The sequence below is a fragment of the Hyla sarda genome, chromosome 7 (assembly GCF_029499605.1).
Source record: "Hyla sarda isolate aHylSar1 chromosome 7, aHylSar1.hap1, whole genome shotgun sequence".
Classification (NCBI taxonomy): Eukaryota; Metazoa; Chordata; class Amphibia; order Anura; family Hylidae; genus Hyla; species Hyla sarda.
Window position 1 is genome coordinate 23,961,003 of NC_079195.1, and position 25,128 is coordinate 23,986,130.

At 40.1% G+C, this 25,128-nt stretch overlaps 2 protein-coding genes across 3 annotated transcripts in view; one reads left to right on the top strand and one right to left on the bottom strand.

Moving 5' to 3' along the window:
• FAM131B (family with sequence similarity 131 member B) overlaps positions 1 to 25,128 on the bottom strand; it is a 125,276-nt gene that overhangs the window by 55,367 nt on the left and 44,781 nt on the right. The gene's annotated exons all lie outside the window — the stretch shown is intronic.
• Positions 11,182 to 25,128, top strand: part of ZYX (zyxin) — a 270,649-nt gene continuing 256,702 nt past the window's right edge. Inside the window, exon 1 of the mRNA XM_056529087.1 lies at positions 11,182 to 11,203. Coding sequence (XP_056385062.1) covers positions 11,197 to 11,203 — 7 coding nt within the window. The 5' untranslated portion in view covers positions 11,182 to 11,196. The remainder of the gene's footprint in view (positions 11,204 to 25,128) is intronic.

The following is a 25,128-nucleotide window of genomic DNA, read 5'->3' on the forward strand; positions in this document are numbered from 1 at the left end:
CTGGACACACACTGGTTAAAAAACACTGTTGTCTATGTTTTTTTTTTTAAGCAGATTCCTGCTCTGCCAGCTTCATCTATAATTTGCAGTTCTCATAGAGTTTGACTTGTATTGCAGGGAAGAAGCTTAATACCAAGAGAAAGAAGCATTTTTTGTCTAATAAGTGACTGTAGGCTTTGTGTCCCTTTAGGCAGTGTTTCCCAACCAACGGTCCTTTAGTTGTTTCAAAACTACAACTCCCAGCATGCCCGGACAGCCAAAGGCTGTCCGGGCATGATGGGAGTTGTAGTTTCGAAACAGCTGGACACACACTGGTTAAAAAACACTGTTGTATATGTTTGTTTGTTTGTTTTTTAAGCAGTTTCCTGCTCTGCCAGCTTCATCTATAATTTGCAGTTCTCACAGAATTTGACTTGTATTGCAGGGAAGAAGCTTAATACCAGGAGAAAGAAGCATTTTTTGTCTAATAAGTGACTGTAGGCTTTGTGTCCCTTTGGGCAGTGTTTCCCAACCAACGGTCCTTTAGTTGTTTCAAAACTACAACTCCCAGCATGCCCGGACAGCCAAAGGCTGTCCGGGCATGATGGGAGTTGCAGTTTCAAAACAGCTGGACACGCACTGGTTAAAAAACACTGTTGTATATGTTATTTTTTTTAAGCAGATTCCTGCTCTGCCAGCTTCATCTATAATTTGCAGTTCTCACAGAGTTTGACTTGTATTGCAGGGAAGAAGCTTAATACCAAGAGAAAGAAGCATTTTTTGTCTAATAAGTGACTGTAGGCTTTGTGTCCCTTTAGGCAGTGTTTCCCAACCAACGGTCCTTTAGTTGTTTCAAAACTACAACTCCCAGCATGCCCGGACAGCCAAAGGCTGTCCGGGCATGATGGGAGTTGTAGTTTCGAAACAGCTGGACACACACTGGCTAAAAAACACTGTTGTATATGTTTGTTTGTTTTTTAAGCAGTTTCCTGCTCTACCAGCTTCATCTATAATTTGCAGTTCTCACAGAGTTTGACTTGTATTGCAGGGAAGAAGCTTAATACCAAGAGAAAGAAGCATTTTTTTGTCTAATAAGTGACTGTAGGCTTTGTGTCCCTTTAGGCAGTGTTTTCCAACCAACGGTCCTTTAGTTGTTTCAAAACTACAACTCCCAGCCAAAGCTTTTTTACAAAGCCAAAGGCTGTCCGGGCATGATGGGAGTTGTAGTTTCCAAACAGCTGGACACACACTGGTTAAAAAACACTGCTGTATATGGTAATTTATTTTAGCAGATTTCTGCTCTGCAGGCTTCATCTATAATTTGCAGTTCTCCCAGAGCTTGTCTTGTATTGCAGGGAAGAAGCTTAAAGGGGAAGTCTGGTAATATATATATATATATATATATATATATATATATATATTTATTTTTTCAAATCAACCGGCTCCAGAAAGTTAAGCAGATTTTTAAATTACTTCTATTTAAAAACATTAACCTTTCCAGTACTTATCAGCTGCGTAAACTACAGATATACTACAGACAAATTTGTGAAGTTCTTTCCAGTCTGACCACAGTGCTCTCTGCTGACACCTCTGTTCATGTCAGGAACTGTCCAGAGCAGGAGAGGTTTTCTATGGGGATTTGCTTCTAATCTGGACAGTTCCTGACAGGGACAGAAGAGTCAGCAGAGAGCACTGTGCTCAGACTGGAAAGAACTTCACAAATTTCTCTGTATTATACAGCAGCTGATGAGTACTGGAAGGATTAATATTTTTTTAAAATAGAAGTAATTTACAAATCTGTTTAACTTTCTGGCACCAGTTGATTTGAAAACATTTGTTCTCGAGTTCCCCGAGAAAGAAGCATTTTTGTCTAATATGAGACTGTAGGCTTTGTGTCCCTTTAGGCAGTGTTTCCCAACCAATGTGTGCCTCCAGCTGTTGCCTTCGGCAGTCCAGGCATGCTGGGAGTTGTAGTTTTGCAACAGCTGGAATGAAACTGGTTGGGAAACACTGCTTCAAGGCATGCCGATTGCCGATTCCATTCCCTGATAAAATATTCTATAATATAATGTCAATGGGGGGAGATTTATCAAAACCTGTCTAGAGGAAAAGTTGCCCAGTTGCCCATAGCAACCAATCAGATCGCTTCTTTCATTTTGCAGAGGCCTTGTTAAAAATGAAAGAAGCGATCTGATTGGTTGCTATGGGCAACTGGGCAACTGGGCAACTTTTCATCTGGACAGGTTTTAATACATCTCCCCCAATGTCTTTGGCTAAGAGGCAGTAAAGTGTATATAAATGTATAGATTTATTTATAAAGTATGGAAAATAATAAATGATACTGCTAGGAGAGAATGCAGTAGATAGCATACCGCTATGGAGCTGGGAACAGTGCCGTCCTGAAAAGCTGGCACCATGCTTTGTTTTTCCCATCTGTGCATAAAAGCCTTTGGAAGCTACCAAAGATATATATATATATATATATATATATATATATATATATATATATATATATAATATAATATATAATATAATATAATATATATTATAATATAATATAATATAATATAATTAAATTAAAGGGGTTAGCCGGTGGAAAACTTTTTTTTTTTTTTTTTAAATCAACTGGTGCCAGAAAGTTAAAGAGATTTGTAAATTACTTCTATTAAAATGTTTTAATCCTTCCAGTACTTCTTAGCGGCTGTATACTACAGAGGAAGTTCTTTTCTTTTTGGATTTATTTTCTGTCTATCCACAGTGCTCTCTGCTGACACCTCTGTCCATGTCAGGAACTGTCCAGAGCAGGAGAAAATCCCCATAAGCAAACATATGCTGCTCTGGACAGTTCCTAAAATGGACAGAGGTGTCAGCAGAGAGCGCTGTGGAAAGACAGAAAAGAAATCCAAAACAAAAAGATTTTCCTCTGCAGTATACAGCAGCTAATAAGTACTGGAAGGATTACTATATTTTTTTTTTATAGAAGTAAATTTACAAATCTGTTTAACTTTTTGGCACCAGTTGATTTAAAAATAACAAAAAAAAATAAAACAAAATGTTTTCCACTGGAGTACCCCTTTAAGAGAATGGAGAGTAATACTGCCACCATACTGCAAAATAATAGTGTCATACAATGGACATATAGTATACAGTGAAGGAAAAAAGTGGTTGGCCCCCTGGGGATTTCCTATGTTTGCCCACTGACAAAGAAATGATCAGTCCATAGTGTTAATTAGAGATGAGCGAACTTAAAGTAAATTCGATTCGTCACGAACTTCTCGGCTCGGCAGTTGATGACTTTTCCTGCATAAATTAGTTTAGCTTTCAGGTGATCCCGTGGCCTGGAAAAGGTGGATACAGTCCTAGGAAAGAGTCTCCAGCCCACCGGAGCACCGGAAAGCTGAACTAATTTATGCAGGAAAAGTCATCACCTGCCGAGCCGAGAAGTTCGTGACGAATCGAATTTACTGTAAGTTCGCTCATCTCTAGTGTTAATGGTCGGCTTATTTTAAAAGTGAGAGGCAAAATAACAACAAAAAATACAGAAAAAAATGCATTTCAAATGAGTTATAAATTGAATTTGACTTTACTCTGTGAAATAAGTATTTGACTTCCTATGAATCAGCAAGATTTCTAGCTCCCAGGTATCTTTTATACTGGTAATGAGCTGAGATTAGGAGCACTCTCTTAAAGGGAACACTCCTAATCTCAGCTTGTACATGTATAAAAGACACCTGTCCACAGAATCAATCAGATTCCAAACTGTCCACCATGGCCAAGACCAAAGAGCTGTCCAAGGATGTCAGGACAAGATTTTAGACCTACAACAATACAGAATCAACTAATAATACTAAACAGAGCCTGTATAATAGTTCTATACAACACTTATGAAACTTCCCTGGTAATTCCTTTATCATAATACTCCATACAGTACAAATACCAGTATCATGCAACGTTTATATAATACTATCACCCAGTGTCTTCAGTCACTCCACAAAAATACTACCACTATATAGTGCCAAATAATAATAATACAAGTAGTACACATACAAAACAGCCATGGAAAACCTACATAGTAGTTCTATACAGTGAGCACACTGTAGACAGGTAGACAGTGCCTTAAAGGGGTACTCCGCCCCTAGACATCTTATCCCCTATCCAAAGGGGCGGTGGCGGTGGCAGTCACCACGCCCCCTCCCATAGACTTGCATTAAGGGGATGGGCCGGGATGTCACGAGGGGCGGGGCCATAACGTCACACTGCTCCGTCCCGTCATTACGCACAGAGCGAACTCGCTCTGCGCAGTAATGATAGCGGGGTGCCGCAGCGGGGATCCCAGGGCTCCCCAGCAGCGGGACCGTGGCGATCTGACATCTTATCCCCTATCCTTTGGATAGGGGATAAGATGTCTAGGGGCGGAGTACCCCTTTTAACGGGTACTCCAAAGGAAAACAAGAATTCCAAATCAGCTGGTGATAGAAAGTTATACAGCTGTTGTATACTCCAGAGGAAGTTGTGTAGTTCTTTCCTGTCTGATCACAGTGCTCTCTGCTGACACCTCTGTCCATGTCAGGAACTGTTCAGAGCAGGAGGGGTTTGCTATGGGGGATTTGCTCCTGCTCTGCACAGTTCCTGACATGGACAGAGGTGTCAGCAGAGAGCACTGTGATCAGACAGGAAAGAACTACCCAACTTCATCTGGAGTATACAACAGCTGATAAGTACTGGAAGGATTAAGATTTTTTTTTTATAGAAGTAATTTACAAATCTGTATAAGGGTGCGTTCACACGGAGTAATTCAAGAGGAATTTACTTGAGTAATTCTTCTTTAATTCTCCGCTACAAATTAAGTCACATCTCCTCTGCCCATTGACTTTAATGTTTTTTTCCGCTGTCCTGTTCTGAATTCCGTTCCGCTTGAAGAAAGATGCATGTTCATTCTTCAAGCGGAATCTGCTAGCAGAAATCAAGAGAAGTCAGTGGTAAAAAAAAATTCCGCCCAACATCGTTTTCATGCGGAATTTGCGCGGAATTCGCATGGAAATGGCTAAAAAAAACATTCACTTCTTTCTCCCCCATTTCTGCGCGCAATTCCGTGCAAATTTTGCTCGAAAATAAAATTCTTTTTTCCGCTCGTAAATTTGAATTACTCTGTGTGAATGCACCCTAACTTTGTAGCACCAGTTGGTTTATAAACATTTTTTTTCTTCTCTGGAGTACCCCTTTAACATTTCTACAAGAGGTAAATGCACAGTCCTAAAGATTGAAAAAGGGGGGAGAAGGTTTTTAGGGTGAAAATTCCTTTTGTCTTTTCCAGCCATGTTTGTAGGAGTCGAAGTTGGGGTGATCCTTGGGATTTGTCTTTTTGGTCTATGGAAAGGAGGAGGTCTGCATGATTGACAGATGGGGCCCATCTGAGCTGGAGTCCCCCCCTCTCCATGCGCCATATAGCAGCTGCAGGTACCCTCTCTATGATGTGTAGACCCCCAGATAACATGTTGCTGGGTGCACTGTATGTGATAGTTAAAGGGGTACTCTGCTGCTCAGCGTTTGGAACAAACTGCTCCGAAAGCTGGAGCTCGTGACATCATAGCCCCCTCATGACGTCACACCCCGCCCCCTCAATGCAAGTCTATGGGAGGGGGCGTGACGGATGTCACGCCCCCTCCCATAGACTTGCATTGAGGGGGCGGGGCATGATGTCATGAGGGGACGGGGCTATGACATCACAAGATCCCGCCGCCGGTTCCAGCGTTCGGAGCAGTTTGTTCCAAACGCTGAGCAGCGGAGTACCCCTTTAACAGCTCAGTGACATAGTGACGTAACCATGCAGGACACATTATACACACGCCCTGTATATGTTACCCAACGACTACCACCTACGTGTTATACCGACAACGACAGCAGTAATTGCCGCACATTATATCACCTACAGAGTCAGGTCATTCTGGATTATTTACGTCTGCTCCTCCTGCCAACAAAATGTTCAGCCGAATGATCTCAGTGTAATTAGACTAATTAGGTAGCAATAAATGTGCAAGAAGTCATATTGGCTTTGGTCGAAAACAACGTGCGTTCCATCGGTCAGACCTCCAGAAACAAAGGACGAAGGGGAATGGGGCTCGATACTGCTGGGGTGGCCATCACTGGGACAGCAGGAGTTGTAGTTTTGCAACAATTGGAGACACACATTTTGTATTGTATTTTTCAGCAGATTTCTGCTCTGCAGGCTTCACCTATAATTGTTCATGTAGATAAAGATGCTGCACTCACCATTGAAGGCTTATTACATTCTATATTGGTGTACGGGTGACAAACAGTTTAATGGGTTACTAAGACAGCTTATCCCCTATCCGCCCCCGATTGATGTCATAGTCCCGCCCCCTCAATGCAAGTCTATGGGAGGGGGCGTGGCAGTCGTCACACCCCCTCCCATAGACTTGCATGACATAACGAGCTCCCGGCATCGGCTCTAGCGTTCGGAATAGTTTGTTCCAAACGTTGAGCAGTGGAGTACCCCATTCTGTGATAGTTATAACACCTATTTATCTTTCCCATTTACTTTTTAATTTTTATCTTGCATTGAGGGGGCGGGGCATGATGTCCCTCGGGGGCGGAGTCGTGACATCACGATACTCAGTCCCCATGGTCGGGAGGCATAAGACTTGGAGCCTCCAGCGCTTCCTGTAGTGCTGACAGGTGGGTGCTGCATGCTAAAATGAGGGGGTCCCCAGTGGCACGGCGCCCGCGATCAGACATCTTATCCCCCATCCTTTGGATAGGGGATAAGATGTCTTAGGGCCGGAGAACCCTTTTAAGGCAGCAGGGGTGCGCAAAAAGGCAGAATTCATTTATAATTTGCAGTTCTCCAAGAGCAGGTTGGTGGAGATCCCTCCCAGTTGGACCTGACGAAGAGTTCTAACTCGAAATGCATTGTCCGTATTTCTTTTCAATAAACCTCTTTTATTTTAAGTCCGTGCCCTACGGTTAATTATTCCAGTCCCCGGGAGCGCCCGTATAGAAGCGTTCTCTTTTTTCCTTGCTTTATTTTCCCCACACCCCTGGAGCCTGTTCGCCCGGTGGAGGTTCTACCGCTGGTGGATCGTGTAGAGGATTCCAAGAAGTTTTTTTTTTCCCTATGATGGCGCCTATTTAATTGATTCCATTGCCCATGCTACTAGGTGATGACAAACTGTGCAGGGCTCATTGGGGGAGATTTATCATTGCTTTTTAGATCAATTTTTTGGGCCTATGTTTTGGCGCAGTTCATATTTAGCGTTTTTTATGCGTCTTTTGATATAGACAGTTTCACTCTTTTTGCCCACCCATAGAACTTTTTCTTTTTGACCATGCAATGGTCACGTATTTATCATTTGCGACTTTTATCAAAAGTCGCTATTTTGTGCGCAAAGGTACTTTTTTAGGCGCAAAGTTACACCACCTACCAGTAGGCGCGAGGATCACTTCTGCCTTCCGCAATTCAACCTTTAACCTCTTGCGGACGACAGCGTCCCACTCCCCTTCTATGACACGTGTTCAGGAGCTGAGCGCGGGTCATAGTTGGGTGGTCCTTGCCACTATCTGCCACCAGGACCCATCTCTAATACCAGACATCACCGATCGCGGTGATGCCCGGCTTTAACCCCTAAGACACCGCAGTCAAATTTGATTGTAGCGTCTAAAATGCAAGTAAAAATGTCCCGGCAGCTCTGTGAAAGTAAAAACACCTAACCTGCCAAATTCAGGACCCAGCAAAGTGTCTACTTCTCTCCCTCACAAGTGTCTAGAATAAGTGTATGCGGTAGAGCTTTTCCCACCACAGCAGAGCTGCGCAAAATCCCTCATCCTGCTGCACCTTCTTGATAAATAAGATGGACGCTAGTCAAACCCACCACCCAAATAAACATGGGAAAATGGCGCTACCGTAGACATTCTATGATAAATCTGGGCCAGTGTATCCAAGTGATGATGAAAATTGGTGTAGAGGGAAAACTTCCTTTCATCCATAGGGAAGCGAAACGGAGACCATAATTTGGGCCCATTTTAATCTTTACCATTGGGCCCTCTCTTTACTACATACACACCTGGCTCCGTTGCTGGTTTATCTTTGGGCAACCATAAAATTAATCTTTGTGGGATATTTTCTAGTCAGCCATGGGTGTAAATAGTCAATCCCGAAGGCCCCATTACAGACAACTGTCTATTTGGTCATACATTCCGAATGATACAATGCTAAATATTTCCGAGTATAAATAGAGAGCCAAGATGGATTTTCTGAATTCGTGGGACATTGGTGTCATTGTGGCGCTCGGCCTTGGAATAAACAAGACAGAATTCTCAATGCCTCTTTGGGTTTCCTGCAGCAATTCCTCCAGATTGCTGGGGCTTAGTCTCCCCGCCTGCTCCAGACGGACCCACGTAACATGCTGCAGTCTGCTCTGCAGTCACCATGACAGCTCTGAGTTATGGGCTGAGGGAAAGACTACTAAGGGCTTTATGATGCAGACGGCCGGGCTGCGAGGCTTGTTTATAGGGAAAACAAAGGGGGGGTCTTAATGCTGCCGCCTCAGGGGGTCTCTGCTCCTGCAGGGAGAAATCTGTGACAACAATTTATACAGCGCTGGAAATTATCCCTTTACTTCTCTTTGTGAGCACAACACACAGCAATTTTATAATGTGTCGCGGAAAACATTACCCCCGCTGCCTTGGAGGTTAAAGGTTTTTTTTTGTTTTTTTGTTTTTTTTTAAATCAACTGGTGCCAGAAAGCTAAACAGATTTGTAAATTACTTCTATTTAAAAAATCTTAACCCTTCCAGTACTTATCAGCTGCTGTATGATCCACAGGAAGTTCTTTTCTTTTTGAATTTCCTTTCTGTCTGACCACAGTGCTCTCTCTGCTAACACCACTGTCCATGTCAGGAACTGTCCAGAGCAGGAGAAAAAATCCCCATAGTAAACCTCTCCTGCTCTGGACAGTTCCTGACATGGACAGAGGTGTCAGCAGAGAGCACTGTGGTCAGACAGAAAGGAAATAAAAAAAAAGAAAAGAAAATAACTTCCTGTGGAGCATACAGCAGCCGATAAGTACTGGAAGGGTTAAGATTTTTAAATAGAAGTAGTTTTACAAATCTGTTTAACTTTCTGGCACCGGTTGATTTAAAAAAAAAAAAATAATAATAATAATAATAATTCCAGGGGAGTACCCCTTTAATGAGACAAAAACGAATGCTCCAGGTAGAAGGCGAATTCAATAGCCGGAGCAGAGAGCAGATATACAACGTAACCAGCTGGAAGCTGACAGGATAGTTGGCAAGGATTTCACAATATTTCCGGAGATTTGGAGATGGTATTACATCACGGAATAAAATAAAAAATCCTCGGTAAATAGACATTTCTGAGTTCCCTTCTGCTAAGGTTACAGAATGGCTACCAAGAGTGTTGCTCTTTTCTGGAGGACCAGCCATACCGTGGGATTACACAGACTTGTCCATTATGTTGTATTGGCAGCATGTAATACTTCACTTCTACTGTGGGGGAGCTGTAGGGAAATTGAAGATGTGCTGCCCGGCTCTGCCATAGATTATAACTGATCGCTGATGCTTTAACTGTAATAAGCTTAGCTGCAATTCCCATGTCTAAAGTAGAAAACCTCCGTAGGTTGTAAAATATCTAATTCCATGGCTTTTTTTTTCAGTTCGGCGATTGCTTCTATATTGCTTGTAACAGCCCCTATGAATGTTGTTACACGGCTTCCTTGAATGATGTACGTAGGGATTTATACGACTGTATATAGATAAAACGGTAAATGTGTAACCAGTCCTGTATCTTTAAAGGGGTATTCAGGGCAAAAACATCTTATCCCCTATCATAAGGATAGGGGATGAGATATCTGATCACGGGGGGCCCGCCGCTGGGATCCCCCCTCCCCGTGATCTCCCTGCAGCACCCGCATTCTATGCGGGGGCTGTGTCTCCAGTTTCAGAAACCCTTCGGGTTTCCGGGACTGGGGACGTGAAGTCACCCTACGCCCCCTCCATTCATGTCTATGGGAGGGGGCGTCACGCCCCCTCCCATAGACATGAATGGAGGGGGCGTAGCGTGACGTCACGTCCCCAGTCCCAGAAACCCGAAGGGTTTCCAAAACTGGCGTCACGCCCTCTCCCATAGACATGAATGGAGGGGGCGTAGCATGACGTCACGTCCTCAGTCCCGGAAACACTGAGGTTTCCGAAACTGGAGACGCAGCCCCCGCATAGAATGCGGGTGCTGCAGGGAGATCGCGAGGGATACCCCTTCAACTAAGCCAACAAGGCCTTGGGGTTGGGCGGAACTTCATCAGGGGCGGAAGCTAGGAACAGGAATATATATATATATATATATATATATATATATATATATATTTTTTTTTTTTTTAATCTTTGGCGACTGCCACCAACTTCAGACAATCCCCTCCTACAGGGAAGTATTGCTCCTCACCCTCACAAATAAGAAAGATTCATAACAAGTTAAACATCGCCATCAGCTCAGAATCGTCAATGAGGAGGCACACACGTCCTCTATCAATGTCAGATGACATTGGCTGATGGAGACTTCCCTTACTGGATGATGTTGAGCTGGCGGCGATGCTTGTTATTGCTTTTGTGAATGTTCTACGCCCAGCACTTACACAGTATAGGGAACGATGCCCAGTTGGGGGCTGCACTATTCCCTGCCTGACATGACAGCAGAAGCTAGGAGTGGTAAAGGCCCTTATACCTATACTAGAATGTGAACCCGGTCGGGGTGGGGGTGAACTATAGGTCATACAGAGATATCAGTCACACCCGAGCCCGTATAGTTAAATAGGCCCTGTCAGAATCAAAAACTTTTTACATGTTGTACATCTTGACAAAACATTCACCTTTCTGATATACTTTATCCTTTTTTATCTCCTTTTTATAGATATAAAAAAGAAATGGCTTATAAAAAAAAAAAGACCACTAGGGGTCCCCATACCATTTAGAACATAATCCTGTCTGGCTGCAGCATCATCTCTGTCCCAGCTGAAGCACAGGCAGGGACAAAGTCCAGGATGTAAGGGGCGGGACTAGCACTCCTCTGTGCTCACTCCTGTCCTATCAGACTGCAGCATGAAAACAGAGAGGAGGGGGTTACAGAACAGCCTGCAGTGATAGGATGAAGGGATCCAGCACAGCACAGCAGACTCTGGAAGGAAGTAAATGCAAGGTAAGTGAGGACAGGCTGAGTGCTTGCTTCAGACATGCCCCTTCCTGAGCAGCAGTGGATGTCAGAATGAGTGAGCAGAAGAACAGAGGGATTTGTGAGCCAAATACAGAAGCTAGACATAAAAAAAAGACATGTAAAGCATTGGCATGATCTAGTGAGTAATAAATATAGAAGCATCGTTTTTTCTGTGATATGAAAGGTACTCTTTAACCCCTTAAGGACCGGGGGTTTTTCCGTTTTTGCATTTTCGTTTTTTGCTCCTTGCCTTTAAAAAATCATAACTCTTTCAATTTTGCACCTAAAAATCCATATGATGGCTTATTTTTTGCGCCACCAATTCTACTTTGTAATGACGTCAGTCATTTTGCCCAAAAATCTACGGTGAAACGGGAAAAAAAAATCATTGTGCGACAAAATTGAAAAAAAAAACACTGTTTTGTAACTTTTGGGGGCTTCCGTTTCTACGTAGTATTTTCGGTAAAAATAACACCTGATATTTATTCTGTAGGTCCATACGATTAAATTGATACCCTACTTATATAGGTTTGATTTTGTCGGACTTCTGGAAAAAATCATAACTACATGCAGGAAAATTAATACGTTAAAAATTGTCATCTTCTGACCCCTATAACTTTTTTATTTTTCCGTTTATGGGGCGGTATTAGGGCTCATTTTTTGCGCCGTGATCTGAAGTTTTTAACGGTACCATTTTTGCATTGATAGGACTTATTGATCGCTTTTTATTCATTTTTAAATGATATAAAAAGTGACCAAAAATGCACTATTTTGGACTTTGGAATTTTTTTGCGCGCACGCCATTGACCGAGCGGTTTAATTAATGATATATTTTTATAATTCGGACATTTCCGCACGCGGTGATACCATATATGTTTATTTTTATTTTTATTTACACTGTGTTTTTTTTTTATTGGAAAAGGGGGGTGATTCAAACTTTTAATAGGGGAAGAATTAAATGATCTTTATTCACTTTTTTTTTCCACTTTTTTTTTGCAGTGTTATAGGTCCCATAGGCACACACTGATCATTGTTATCCCATAGGGACCTATAACACTGCACACACTGATCTCTTATACTGATCATTGTTATCCCATAGGGACCTATAACACTGCACACACTGATCTTCTATGTTGATCACTGGTTTCTCATAAGAAACCAGTGATCAACGAGGCCTGGATCTCAGGCACTGAGCAGTCATTCGGCGATCAGACAGCGAGGAGGCAGGTAGGGGCCCTCCCGCTGTCCTGTCAGCTGTTCGGGATGCCGCGATTAGCCGCGGCTATCCCGAACAGCCCGACTGAGCTAGCCCGGAACTTTCACTTTCACTTTTAGCCACGCGGCTCAGCTCTGAGCGCGCGGCTAAAGGGTTAATAGCGTGCGGCGCCGCGATCGGTGCTGCGCGCTATTAGAGGCGGGTCCCGACTTCACTATGACGCCGGGCCCGCCGTGATATGACGCAGGGTTACTGTGTAACCCCGCGTTATATCAGAAGAGCAGGACCAAGGACGTACAGGTACGTCCTTGGTCCTTAAGGGGTTAAAGGGGTACTCCGGTGGAAAACATTTTCTTTCAAATCCACTGGCTGCAGAAAGTTAAACAGATTTGTAAATTAAAGTCCAAGTATTCACAGCACTGGTAAAATTGTTCAATTGTTTATTGAAATTCCATTAAAATCGACAGGACACAAAAAAAAGGTGCAGACTGGCATGTTCGAGGTAAAAACCTCCCCCCCCCCGACGCATTTCTGCCCTACCGGGCCTTAATCATCATCTGTGACTAAGGCCCGGTAGGGCAGAAACGCGTCAGAGGGGGAGGTTTTTACCTCAAACATGCCAGTCTGCACCATTTTTTGTATTCTGTCGATTTTAATGGAATTTCAATAAACAAATGGTTTTACCAGTGCTGTGAATACTTGGACTTTTATTATGGAGACAGTGAAGAAGGACTTTTTTCTTGCCTAGATTTGTAAATTACTTCTATTAAAAATCTTAATCCTTCCAGTACTTATCAGCTGCTGTATACTACAGAGGAAGTTGTGTAGTTCTTTTCTGTCTGACCACAGTGCTCTCTGCTGACACCTCTGTCCATGTCAGGAACTGTCCAGAGCAGGAGAGGTTTGCTATGGGGATTTGCTCCTGCTCTAGACAGTTTCTAACACAGACAGAGGTGTCAGCAGAGAGCACTGTGGTCAGACTGGAAAGAACTACACAACTTCCTGTGGAACATACAGCAGCTGATAAGTACTGGAAGGATAAAGACTTTTATATAGAAGTAATTTACAAATCTGTATAACTTTCTGGAGTCAGTTGATATGAAAAACAATAGTTTTCCACCGGAGTACCCCTTTAAGGGCACCCAAATGCCTCATACAACACAAGTATTTGCCCTTTTACAGATTTATCACTTAGAGAACCAGGAGCATCATTTGACGCCTCTGTCCCAAGTCGCACCAGATATTGATCCTGTTGAATTTATAAATATCTTGGGAATAAAAACACATAAAACCTAACAACAAATGAAAAAAACAAAACACAATCACATTGCCAGGACCCATAAAAACATAGGATCAATACCAAAGTCCTCATCCTCCTCAGTACGATCGATCCTGGAAAGAACCAGAGAAGACGTCAACACAAATAATTCCGCAATTTACCTCCACCAATTGCTCATAAGACAAACCGAAAACAATGTTTGGATTTACATTTCGGATCCTTCGCAAAACCACAACAAAAAGTATCAGACGGTATAAGAACTGACAACAATGCTGCACATGTCTCTAATATGGAGAGGGGAGGGGGAGGGTGAGACGTCTTCTCAGCAGCTGATCTCATATGTGTCAGCTCCAGGTCACAGGCAGGCGGCACAGGGAATATGTTAATATCCGTGTAGTTTTCTACCCCAGTGGAGCAGAACTGTGAATAATAGTCATGGAAAATTGCAGTTTACAATCTAGGGCTAAGTTCACACATCGTAATCGAAAAAAAAAAAAAATGGCATCCAAAAATGTAAAAAACAGTACAAAAAAATTGTAGTCTGCAATCTAGGGCTAAGTTCACACATTGTAATAAAAAAAATTAAAAAGAATAAAGAATGGCGTTAAAGAAATAAAATACGCACATCGTAATAACAATAAATAAATACGTTGTAGTTTTGCAACATCTGGAGGTCCGCAGGTTGAAGACCACTGAGGTAGAGATTGCAGTGTCCACAGCAGCACAGAGTATTTTAGGAGATGTGTGTGTTGAGGCAGCCGTTATGGCCGGTTTTAGATAATGAGACACTGAGCTACTGCGTAGGGTAGTGTTTCCCAACCAAAGTGCCTCCAGCTGTTGCAAAACCACAACGTTGCTGTCTGGGCATGCTGGGAGTTGCAGTTTTGCAAGGGCTGGACTTCCAGGAGCAACCTGGGGACTTCCAGGAGATATACACCCACACGCCAAAATTAACATATAGATTGAAAGCTCCGGAATCTGAATGAAGCGACAGAAAGAGCGATCACATAGGACACCCAGACTTATGGTGACACCCAGAAAATGACACCCCAGCTCCTGTCATAATGATACCGCCAGAGAGTGACACATAGAGAACTGTGCCGCCATCCTCTCCCCTCTAAGCTGTCTCCCTTTAATGTCTGTTATCTGCTGTTCTGCATGACCGGCTCCATGTTCCCTTGTCTCTTTCCAGAAGATGAGTGTTAAATGATGTAAAGGACATAGATATCCCGCTAATTACCGAAACCCATTGTGCCGCTGACCAGACTTCAATCCCTTCATAGTGAAATAGAACATCTCAGATCATATTCCACATATTGATGGGAACCCTTAAAGGGGAAATTGCATTGTGTGGGGGACCATACTGGTATAACCTGGGTATATACTGTATATAATTATATATGTACAGCTGGTATAAGTTATATATCTCCTGTATATAGTGATATGGACCGTGCTGGTATAACCTGGGTATATACTGTATATAATATATATGTACAGCTGGTATAAGTTATATATCTCCTGTATATAGTGATATGGACCATGCTGGTATATCCTGGGTATATACTGTATATAATATATATGTACAGCTGGTATAAGTTATATATCTCCTGTATATAGTGATATGGACCATGCTGGTATAACCTGTGTATATACTGTATATAATTATATATGTACAGCTGGTATAAGTTATATATCTCCTGCATATAGTGATATGGACCATGCTGGTATAACCTGTGTATATACTGTATATAATATATATGTACAGCTGGTATAAGTTATATATCTCCTGTATATATGATATGGACCGTGCTGGTATAACCTGGGTATATACTGTATATAATATATATGTAATATATGTACAGCTGGTATAAGTTATATATCTCCTGTATATAGTGATATGGACCATGCTGGTATGACCTGGGTATATACTGTATATAATATATATGCACAGCTGATATAAGTTATATATCTCCTGTATATAGTGATATGGACCATGCTGGTATAACCTGGGTATATACTGTATATAATTATATATGTACAGCTGGTATAAGTTATATATCTCCTGTATATAGTGATATGGACCATGCTGGTATAACCTGGGTATATACTGTATATAATTATATATGTACAGCTGGTATAAGTTATATATCTCCTATATATAGTGATATGGACCATGTGGGTACAACCTGGGTATATACTGTATATAATATATATGTACAGCTGGTATAACTTATATATCTCCTGTATATAGTGATATGGACCATGCTGGTATAACCTGGTATATACTGTATATAATATATATGTACAGCTGGTATAAGTTATATATCTCCTGTATATAGTGATATGGACCATGCTGGTATAACCTGGGTATATACTGTATATAATTATATATGTACAGCTGGTATAAGTTATATATCTCCTGTATATAGTGATATGGAACATGCTGGTATAACCTGGTATATACTGTATATAATTATATATATGTACTGCTGGTATAAGTTATATATCTTCTGTATATAGTGATATGGACCATGCTGGTATAACCTGGGTATATACTGTATATAATATATATGTACAGCTGGTATAAGTTATATATCTCCTGTATATAGTGATATGGACCATGCTGGTATAACCTGGGTATATACTGTATATAATTATATATGTACAGCTGGTATAAGTTATATATCTCCTGTATATAGTGATATGGACCATGCTGGTATAACCTGGTATATACTGTATATAATTATATATATGTACTGCTGGTATAAGTTATATATCTTCTGTATATAGTGATATGGACCATGCTGGTATAACCTGGGTATATACTGTATATAATATATATATGTACTGCTGGTATAACCTGGGTATATATACTGTATATAATATATATGTACAGCTGGTATAAGTTATATATCTCCTGTATATAGTGATATGGACCATGCTGGTATAACCTGGGTATATACTGTATATAATATATATGCACAGCTAGTATAAGTTATATATCTCCAGTATATAGTGATATGGACCATGCTGGTATAACCTGGGTATATACTGTATATAATATATATGCACAGCTGGTATAAGTTATATATCTCCTGTATATAGTGATATGGACCATGCTGGTATAACCTGGGTATATACTGTATATAATTATATATGCTCAGCTGGTATAAGTTATATATCTCCTGTATATAGTGATATGGACCATGCTGGTATAACCTGGGTATATACTGTATATAATTATATATGTACAGCTGGTATAAGTTATATATCTCCTGTATATAGTGTAATGGACCATTCTGGTATAACCTAGGTATATACTGTATATAATGATATATGCACAGCTGGTATAAGTTATATATCTCCTGTATATAGTGATATGGACCATGCTGGTATAACCTGGGTATATACTGTATATAATTATATATGCACAGCTGGTATAAGTTATATATCTCCTGTATATAGTGATATGGACCATGCCGGTATAACCTGGTATATACTGTATATAATATATATGTACAGCTGGTATAAGTTATATATCTCATGTATATAGTGATATGGACCATGCTGGTATAACTTGGTATATACTGTATATAATATATATGTACAGCTGGTATAAGTTATATATCTCATGTATATAGTGATATGGACCATGCTGGTATAACCTGGTATATACTGTATATAATATATATGTACAGCTGGTATAAGTTATATATCTCATGTATATAGTGATATGGACCATGCTGGTATAACTTGGTATATACTGTATATAATATATATGTACAGCTGGTATAAGTTATATATCTCATGTATATAGTGATATGGACCATGCTGGTATAACCCGGATATCTTCTGGTGTATATTATATTGTGTTTTGCAGCAGCTGATAATAACATTGTAGCTCTGAACCTTTTATAATCACAGAACATTCTGACAATGTAATAAATTTAACACATAAACTCAAGGTCAACACAAACTACAACCAGAGAGGATATTGAAGGTGGAACGAGCTGTCTGGGAACAGTGCCTGAGATATGGGGACTGGATAATATCACAGTCCACACAGCGATGAGGAGGTTTTATAGTCAGGGCCCATGTGCCCCGATGTCCCGGATCCCCTAACAACCACCACATTCCTATGACCTATGGACATGGATCCCTTTGTGGCCTACTAGAGGGATTGGTGGGGCAGGAAGCCTTTGGCTTCCTGCCCCACCAATCCCTCTAGTAGGCCACAGGTGTCCTACAAGATGTTGGGGCTGCAAACAGATCATCACAGGCGTCGTCAGGGGTGTAGCTATAGAAGTAGCAGTCGCACCGGGGCCCTGGTGCCTAAGGGGGCCCCAAAGCAAACCTGCCTCATAAGAGACCAGTACAGTGGTCCCTCAACATACGATGGTAATCCGTTCCAAATGAACCATCGTTTGTTGAAACCGTCGTATGTTGAGGGATCCGTGCAATGTAAAGTATAGGAAGCTGTACTCACTTGTCCCCGCCGCTCCGGACCGTCACCGCTGTCCTGGATGTCGTCCTCCATCGCTGTCTCCACGTTCCCGTGAGGTCCACGACGCTCCGGAACGTCTCTGCTTCCCCCGGGATCCTCGCTCTCCGTCGCCGTCATCACATCACTACGCACGCACGCCGCTCCTATTGGATGACGGGACGGCGTGCGCGCGACTTGATGACGACGATGGAGAGCGCCGGCGATGGAGGGGATCGTGAAGAGGACGCTCCGGAGCCCCGAGGACAGGTAGGAGACCATCACCTGAGCACACGGGGCACCGTAAACGGCTATCCAAAGGCAACTGAAGCAGTCTGCGCTGCCGGATAGCCGTTTATGCGATGGCCCCGACATACAAAAGCATCGTATGTTGATGCTGCCTTCAACATGCGATGACCTCTGAGAGGCCATCGCATGTTGAAATTATCGTATGTCGGGGCCATCGTAGGTCGGGGGGTCACTGTATTATATTGGCACATGGGGGGAGATTTATCAAAACCTGCCTAGAGGAAAAGTTGCCCAGTTGCCCATAGCAACCAATCAGATCGCTTCTTTCATTTTTAACAAGGCCTCTGCAAAATGAAAGAAGCGATCTGATTAGTTGCTATGGGCAACTGGGCAACTTTTCCTCTAGACAGGTTTTGATGAATCTCCCCCATAGGGCCTTGTTGCAGAATTTGCATCGGATCCCAGAAGCTACAAGTTACACCTCTGGGCCACGGGTTTATATTATATTTATATTTCCTAATATTTTCAGTCATTTCTGACACAATTCGTTGATAATTACTGGCCCAAAACGTGATGCTTATAGCCGGTTGCCAATGGTTATGATGACCCATAATTCAACTTTCCACATGCTTAGTTGAAGCACAAGGAATTACAGGAGGGGGGCGCTGTTTGAACGTGAAAAAGCAGAGGATTGGAGCTAGGAAACAACGTAAGGGGCACAAGTTGTCTTAAAGGGGTACTCTGGTGGAAAACTTTTTTTTTAAATCAACTGGTGCCAAAAAGTTAAAAAGATTTGTAAATTACTTACTTACTATTAAAATGTTTTAATCCTTCCAGTACTTATAAGCTGCTGAATACTACAGAGGAAATTCTTTTCTTTTTGGAACACAGAGCTCTCTGCTAACATCACGAGCACAGTGCTCTCTGCTGAGATCTCTGTCCATTTTAAGAACTGTCCAGAGTAGGAAAATATCCCCATAGAAAACATATGCAACTCTGGACAGTTCTTAAAATGGACAAATTATTTTTTTTAAATCCACTGGAACCAGAAATTTAAACAGATTTTTAAATTACTTCTATTAAACATTTATTTTAATCCTTCCAGTACTTATTAGCTGCTGAATACTACAGAGGAAATTCTTTTCTTTTCGGAACACAGAGCTCTCTGCTGACATCACGAGCACAGTGCTCTCTGCTGACATCTCTGTCCATTTTAGGAACTGTCCAGAGCGGCATATGTTTTCTATGGGGATTTTCTCCTATTCTGGACAGTTCTTAAAATGGACAGAGGTGTCAGCAGAGAGCACTGTGCTCGTGATGTCAGCAGAGAGCTCTGTGTTCCAAAAAGAAAGTAATTTCCTCTGTAGTATTCAGCGGCTAATAAGTACTGGAAGGATTAAGATTTTTTTTTAATAGAAGTCATTTACAAATCTGTTTAACTTTTGGGCACCAGTAGATAAAAATAAAAAAAATAAAAAAAATGTTTCCACCGGAGTACCCCTTTAAAGTCCAATATAGTAGGTCATATCCGGGGCTAGGCTGACTACAGACAGGGTGTCCAGACTTTCTTGAAAAGTTCCTATGCATCTGCGCGCACAGCAGAGAATTTCTCATTTACAATGATCACATTTACCCTAGAGATTACCGCGAAGAACAATACAGCCGTGTTTTTCCATTAAGACGCTAGTTGTATTCTAGCAGTTAAAAGGATATATTGTGCTAACTTGAACACTGCATTGGGTGTTCCTGAAGGTCGTAACCCCAGAAGGCAAGTAGCCGGTGTAAGGGGGAAAGGAATGCCCAAATACACTGGTCAATGGGGACATCACATCCCCATCGTCATGTCACTAGTGATATCACGGCAATGCCGCCACAATGCAAGTCTATGGGAGGGGGCGTGACGTCCGTCACGCCCCCTCCAATAGACTTGCATTGAGGCGGCATGGTCATGACGTCACGAGCGGGGCGCAGTCGTGATGTCACGAGCCTCCGGCGCTGCACCCGACGCTCTAAACGAACGCTGAGTGCAGCAGGGAGAACGCGGGGGTCCCCAATGGTGGGACCCCCGCGATCAGACATCTTATCCCCTATCCTTTAAATTGGGGTTGAGATGTCTAGGGGCGGAGTACCCCTTTAAAAACCCAACTGCGACACAGATGGAAAAATGGCATGTAACTTCTTCAGGACATAATATGCCTGATGTAAGATTTTTATGGCGGTCTCAGTCAGTGAGACTTGCCAATTGCCTTTACTCATAAGAGTACAGCATTCGTGCCAATGTAAATGTAACACCAATATCTGATTCCCACTGTCACATGAACAGAAGCTTAGTGGTAGGAGGAGAAGAATTTAGCAGATAATATTTTTGTTTCGCCGTGCGTTTTCTGGTAAAATAAAAGGTTTCTTTGCAAAGTACAACTGGTTGTGCAAAAAAAAAAAAAAAAAATATATATATATATATATATATATATATAAATACGGTATATATAAATAAGTAAATTTACTTTTTGGGGCACAGAAGCAGGCAAAAGAACTGTGTGGGACACAATAGATGGCATTATTACCGTGTGTGTGATTTTAACTACTATAATACTGCTTCTAATGTACAAGAATATAACTACTATAATACTGCTCCTACATACAAGAATATAACTACTGTAATACTGCCTCCTATATACAAGACTATAACTACTATAATACTGCCTCATATATACAAGAATATAACTACTATAATACTGCTCCTATGTACAAGAATATAACTACTATAATACTGCTCCTATATACAAGAATATAACTACTATAATACTGCCTCCTATATACAAGAATATAACTACTATAATACTGCTCCTATATACAAGAATATAACTACTATAATACTGCTCCTATATACAAGAATATAACTACTAAAATACTGCCTCCTATATACAAGAATATAACTACTATAATACTGCTCCTATATACAAGAATATAACTTCTATAATACTGCACATATGTACAAGAATATAACTACTATAATACTGCCCCTATATACAAGAATATAACTACTATAATACTGCTCCTATATACAAGAATATAACTACTATAATACTGCTCCTATATACAAGAATATAACTACTATAATACTGCTCCTATATACAAGAATATAACTACTATAATACTGCCTCCTATATACAAGAATATAACTACTATAATACTGCTCCTATATACAAGAATATAACTACTATAATACTGCTTCCTATATACAGGAATATAACCACTCTAATACTGCTCCTATATACAAGAATATAACTACTATAATACTGTTCCTATGTACAAGAATATAACTACTATAATACTGCTCCTATATACAAGAATATAACTACTATACTACTGCTCCCATGTACAAGAATATAACTACTATAATACTGCTCCTATATGCAAGAATATAACTACTATAATACTGCCTCATATATACAAGAATATAACTACTATAATACTGCTCCTATGTACAAGAATATAACTACTATAATACTGCTCCTATATACAAGAATATAACTACTATAATACTGCCCCTATATACAAGAATATAACTACTATAATACTGATCCTATATACAAGAATATAACTACTATAATACTGCTCCTATATACAAGAATATAACTACTATAATACTGCTTCCTATATACAGGAATATAACCACTATAATACTGCACCTATATACAAGAATATAACTACTATAATACTGTTCCTATGTACAAGAATATAACTACTATAATACTGCTCCTATGTACAAGAATATAACTACTATACTACTGCTCCCATGTACAAGAATATAACTACTATAATACTGCTCCTATATACAAGAATATAACTACTATAATACTGCCTCCTATATACAAGAATATAACTACTATAATACTGCTCCTATATACAAGAATATAACCACTGTAATACTGCTCCTATATACAAGAATATAACTACTATAATACTGCTCCTATATACAAGAATATAACTACTATAATACTGCTCCTATGTACAAGAATATAACTACTATAATGCTGCCTCATATATACAAGAATATAACTTCTATAATACTGATCCTATATACAAGAATATAACTACTATAATGCTGCCTCATATATACAAGAATATAACTTCTATAATACTGCTCCTATATACAAGAATATAACTACTATAATACTGCTCCTATATACAAGAATATATCTACTATAATACTGCCTCCTATATACAAGAATATAACTACTATAATACTGCTCCTATATGCAAGAATATAACTACTATAATACTGCTCCTATATACAAGAATATAACTACTATAATGCTGCCTCATATATACAAGAATATAACTTCTATAATACTGCTCCTATGTACAAGAATATAACTACTATAATACTGCTCCTATATACAAGAATATAACTACTATACTACTGCTCCCATGTACAAGAATATAACTACTATAATACTGCTCCTATATACAAGAATATAACTACTATAATACTGCTCCTATATACAAGAATATATCTACTATAATACTGCCTCCTATATACAAGAATATAACTACTATAATACTGCTCCTATATGCAAGAATATAACTACTATAATACTGCTCCTATATACAAGAATATAACTACTATAATGCTGCCTCATATATACAAGAATATAACTTCTATAATACTGCTCCTATGTACAAGAATATAACTACTATAATACTGCTCCTATATACAAGAATATAACTACTATACTACTGCTCCCATGTACAAGAATATAACTACTATAATACTGCTCCTATATACAAGAATATAACTACTATAATACTGCCTCATATATACAAGAATATAACTACTATAATACTGCTCCTATGTACAAGAATATAACTACTATAATACTGCTCCTATATACAAGAATATAACTACTATAATACTGCTCCTATATACAAGAATATAACTACTATAATACTGATCCTATATACAAGAATATAACTACTATAATACTGCCTCCTATATACAAGAATATAACTACTATAATACTGCTCCTATATACAAGAATATAACTACTATAATACTGCTTCCTATATACAGGAATATAACCACTATAATACTGCACCTATATACAAAAATATAACTACTATAATACTGTTCCTATGTACAAGAATATAACTACTATAATACTGCTCCTATGTACAAGAATATAACTACTATACTACTGCTCCCATGTACAAGAATATAACTACTATAATACTGCTCCTATATACAAGAATATAACTACTATAATACTGCCTCCTATATACAAGAATATAACTACTATAATACTGCTCCTATATACAAGAATATAACCACTGTAATACTGCTCCTATATACAAGAATATAACTACTATAATACTGCTCCTATATACAAGAATATAACTACTATAATACTGCTCCTATGTACAAGAATATAACTACTATACTACTGCTCCCATGTACAAGAATATAACTACTATAATACTGCTCCTATATACAAGAATATAACTACTATAATGCTGCCTCATATATACAAGAATATAACTTCTATAATACTGCTCCTATATACAAGAATATAACTACTATAATACTGCTCCTATATACAAGAATATATCTACTATAATACTGCCTCCTATATACAAGAATATAACTACTATAATACTGCTCCTATATGCAAGAATATAACTACTATAATACTGCTCCTATATACAAGAATATAACTACTATAATGCTGCCTCATATATACAAGAATATAACTTCTATAATACTGCTCCTATATACAAGAATATAACTACTATAATGCTGCCTCATATATACAAGAATATAACTTCTATAATACTGCTCCTATATACAAGAATATAACTACTATAATACTGCTCCTATATACAAGAATATATCTACTATAATACTGCTCCTATATGCAAGAATATAACTACTATAATACTGCTCCTATATACAAGAATATATCTACTATAATAACTCGGCAAGAGTGGATAGTCGGCACCTCTACCCCAAATAGCGCTCCTCCCTTAATGCTTCAGCAGCAAGTTGTATGCAACCTGGTTCCTGAATATGTCCGCAACAGTTCCGTAAAGTGCTGGCAGGCACTGTACACTGTGTGGTTCCAAGTCCCTTAAAGATGCAGCAATCACAAAAGATGCACAAAAGAGAAAGAGAGGGACGTCACTCACCAGGATACGGTGCAATTTTCTTTATTTCAACGGTGCAGAGACATGGAGCACGGACGCCAGAAGGTAGGACTAAATCATCAGTGAGAAGCTGGGTGACAGCTGTTGCGCGTGCGTATCACGCTTCTTCAGGGTCTGAAGAAGCGTGATACGCACGCGCAACAGCTGTCACCCAGCTTCTCACTGATGATTTAGTCCTACCTTCTGGCGTCCGTGCTCCATGTCTCTGCACCCTTGAAATAAAGAAAATTGCACCGTATCCTGGTGAGTGACGTCCCTCTCTTTCTCTTTTGTGCATATCTACTATAATACTGCCTCCTCTATACAAGAATATAACTACTATAATACTGCAACTATATACAGCTAGTTAGTCGAGAGTGGGAGTTGAGAAGAGTGGATGTCACCTTCAGACCTCTGCAGTGGACCTTTACCTCATCACATGGGGACAGGCCTAGGATACCCAGTTCCTGTACCAATCTGTTCCTGAGTGACAACACCCT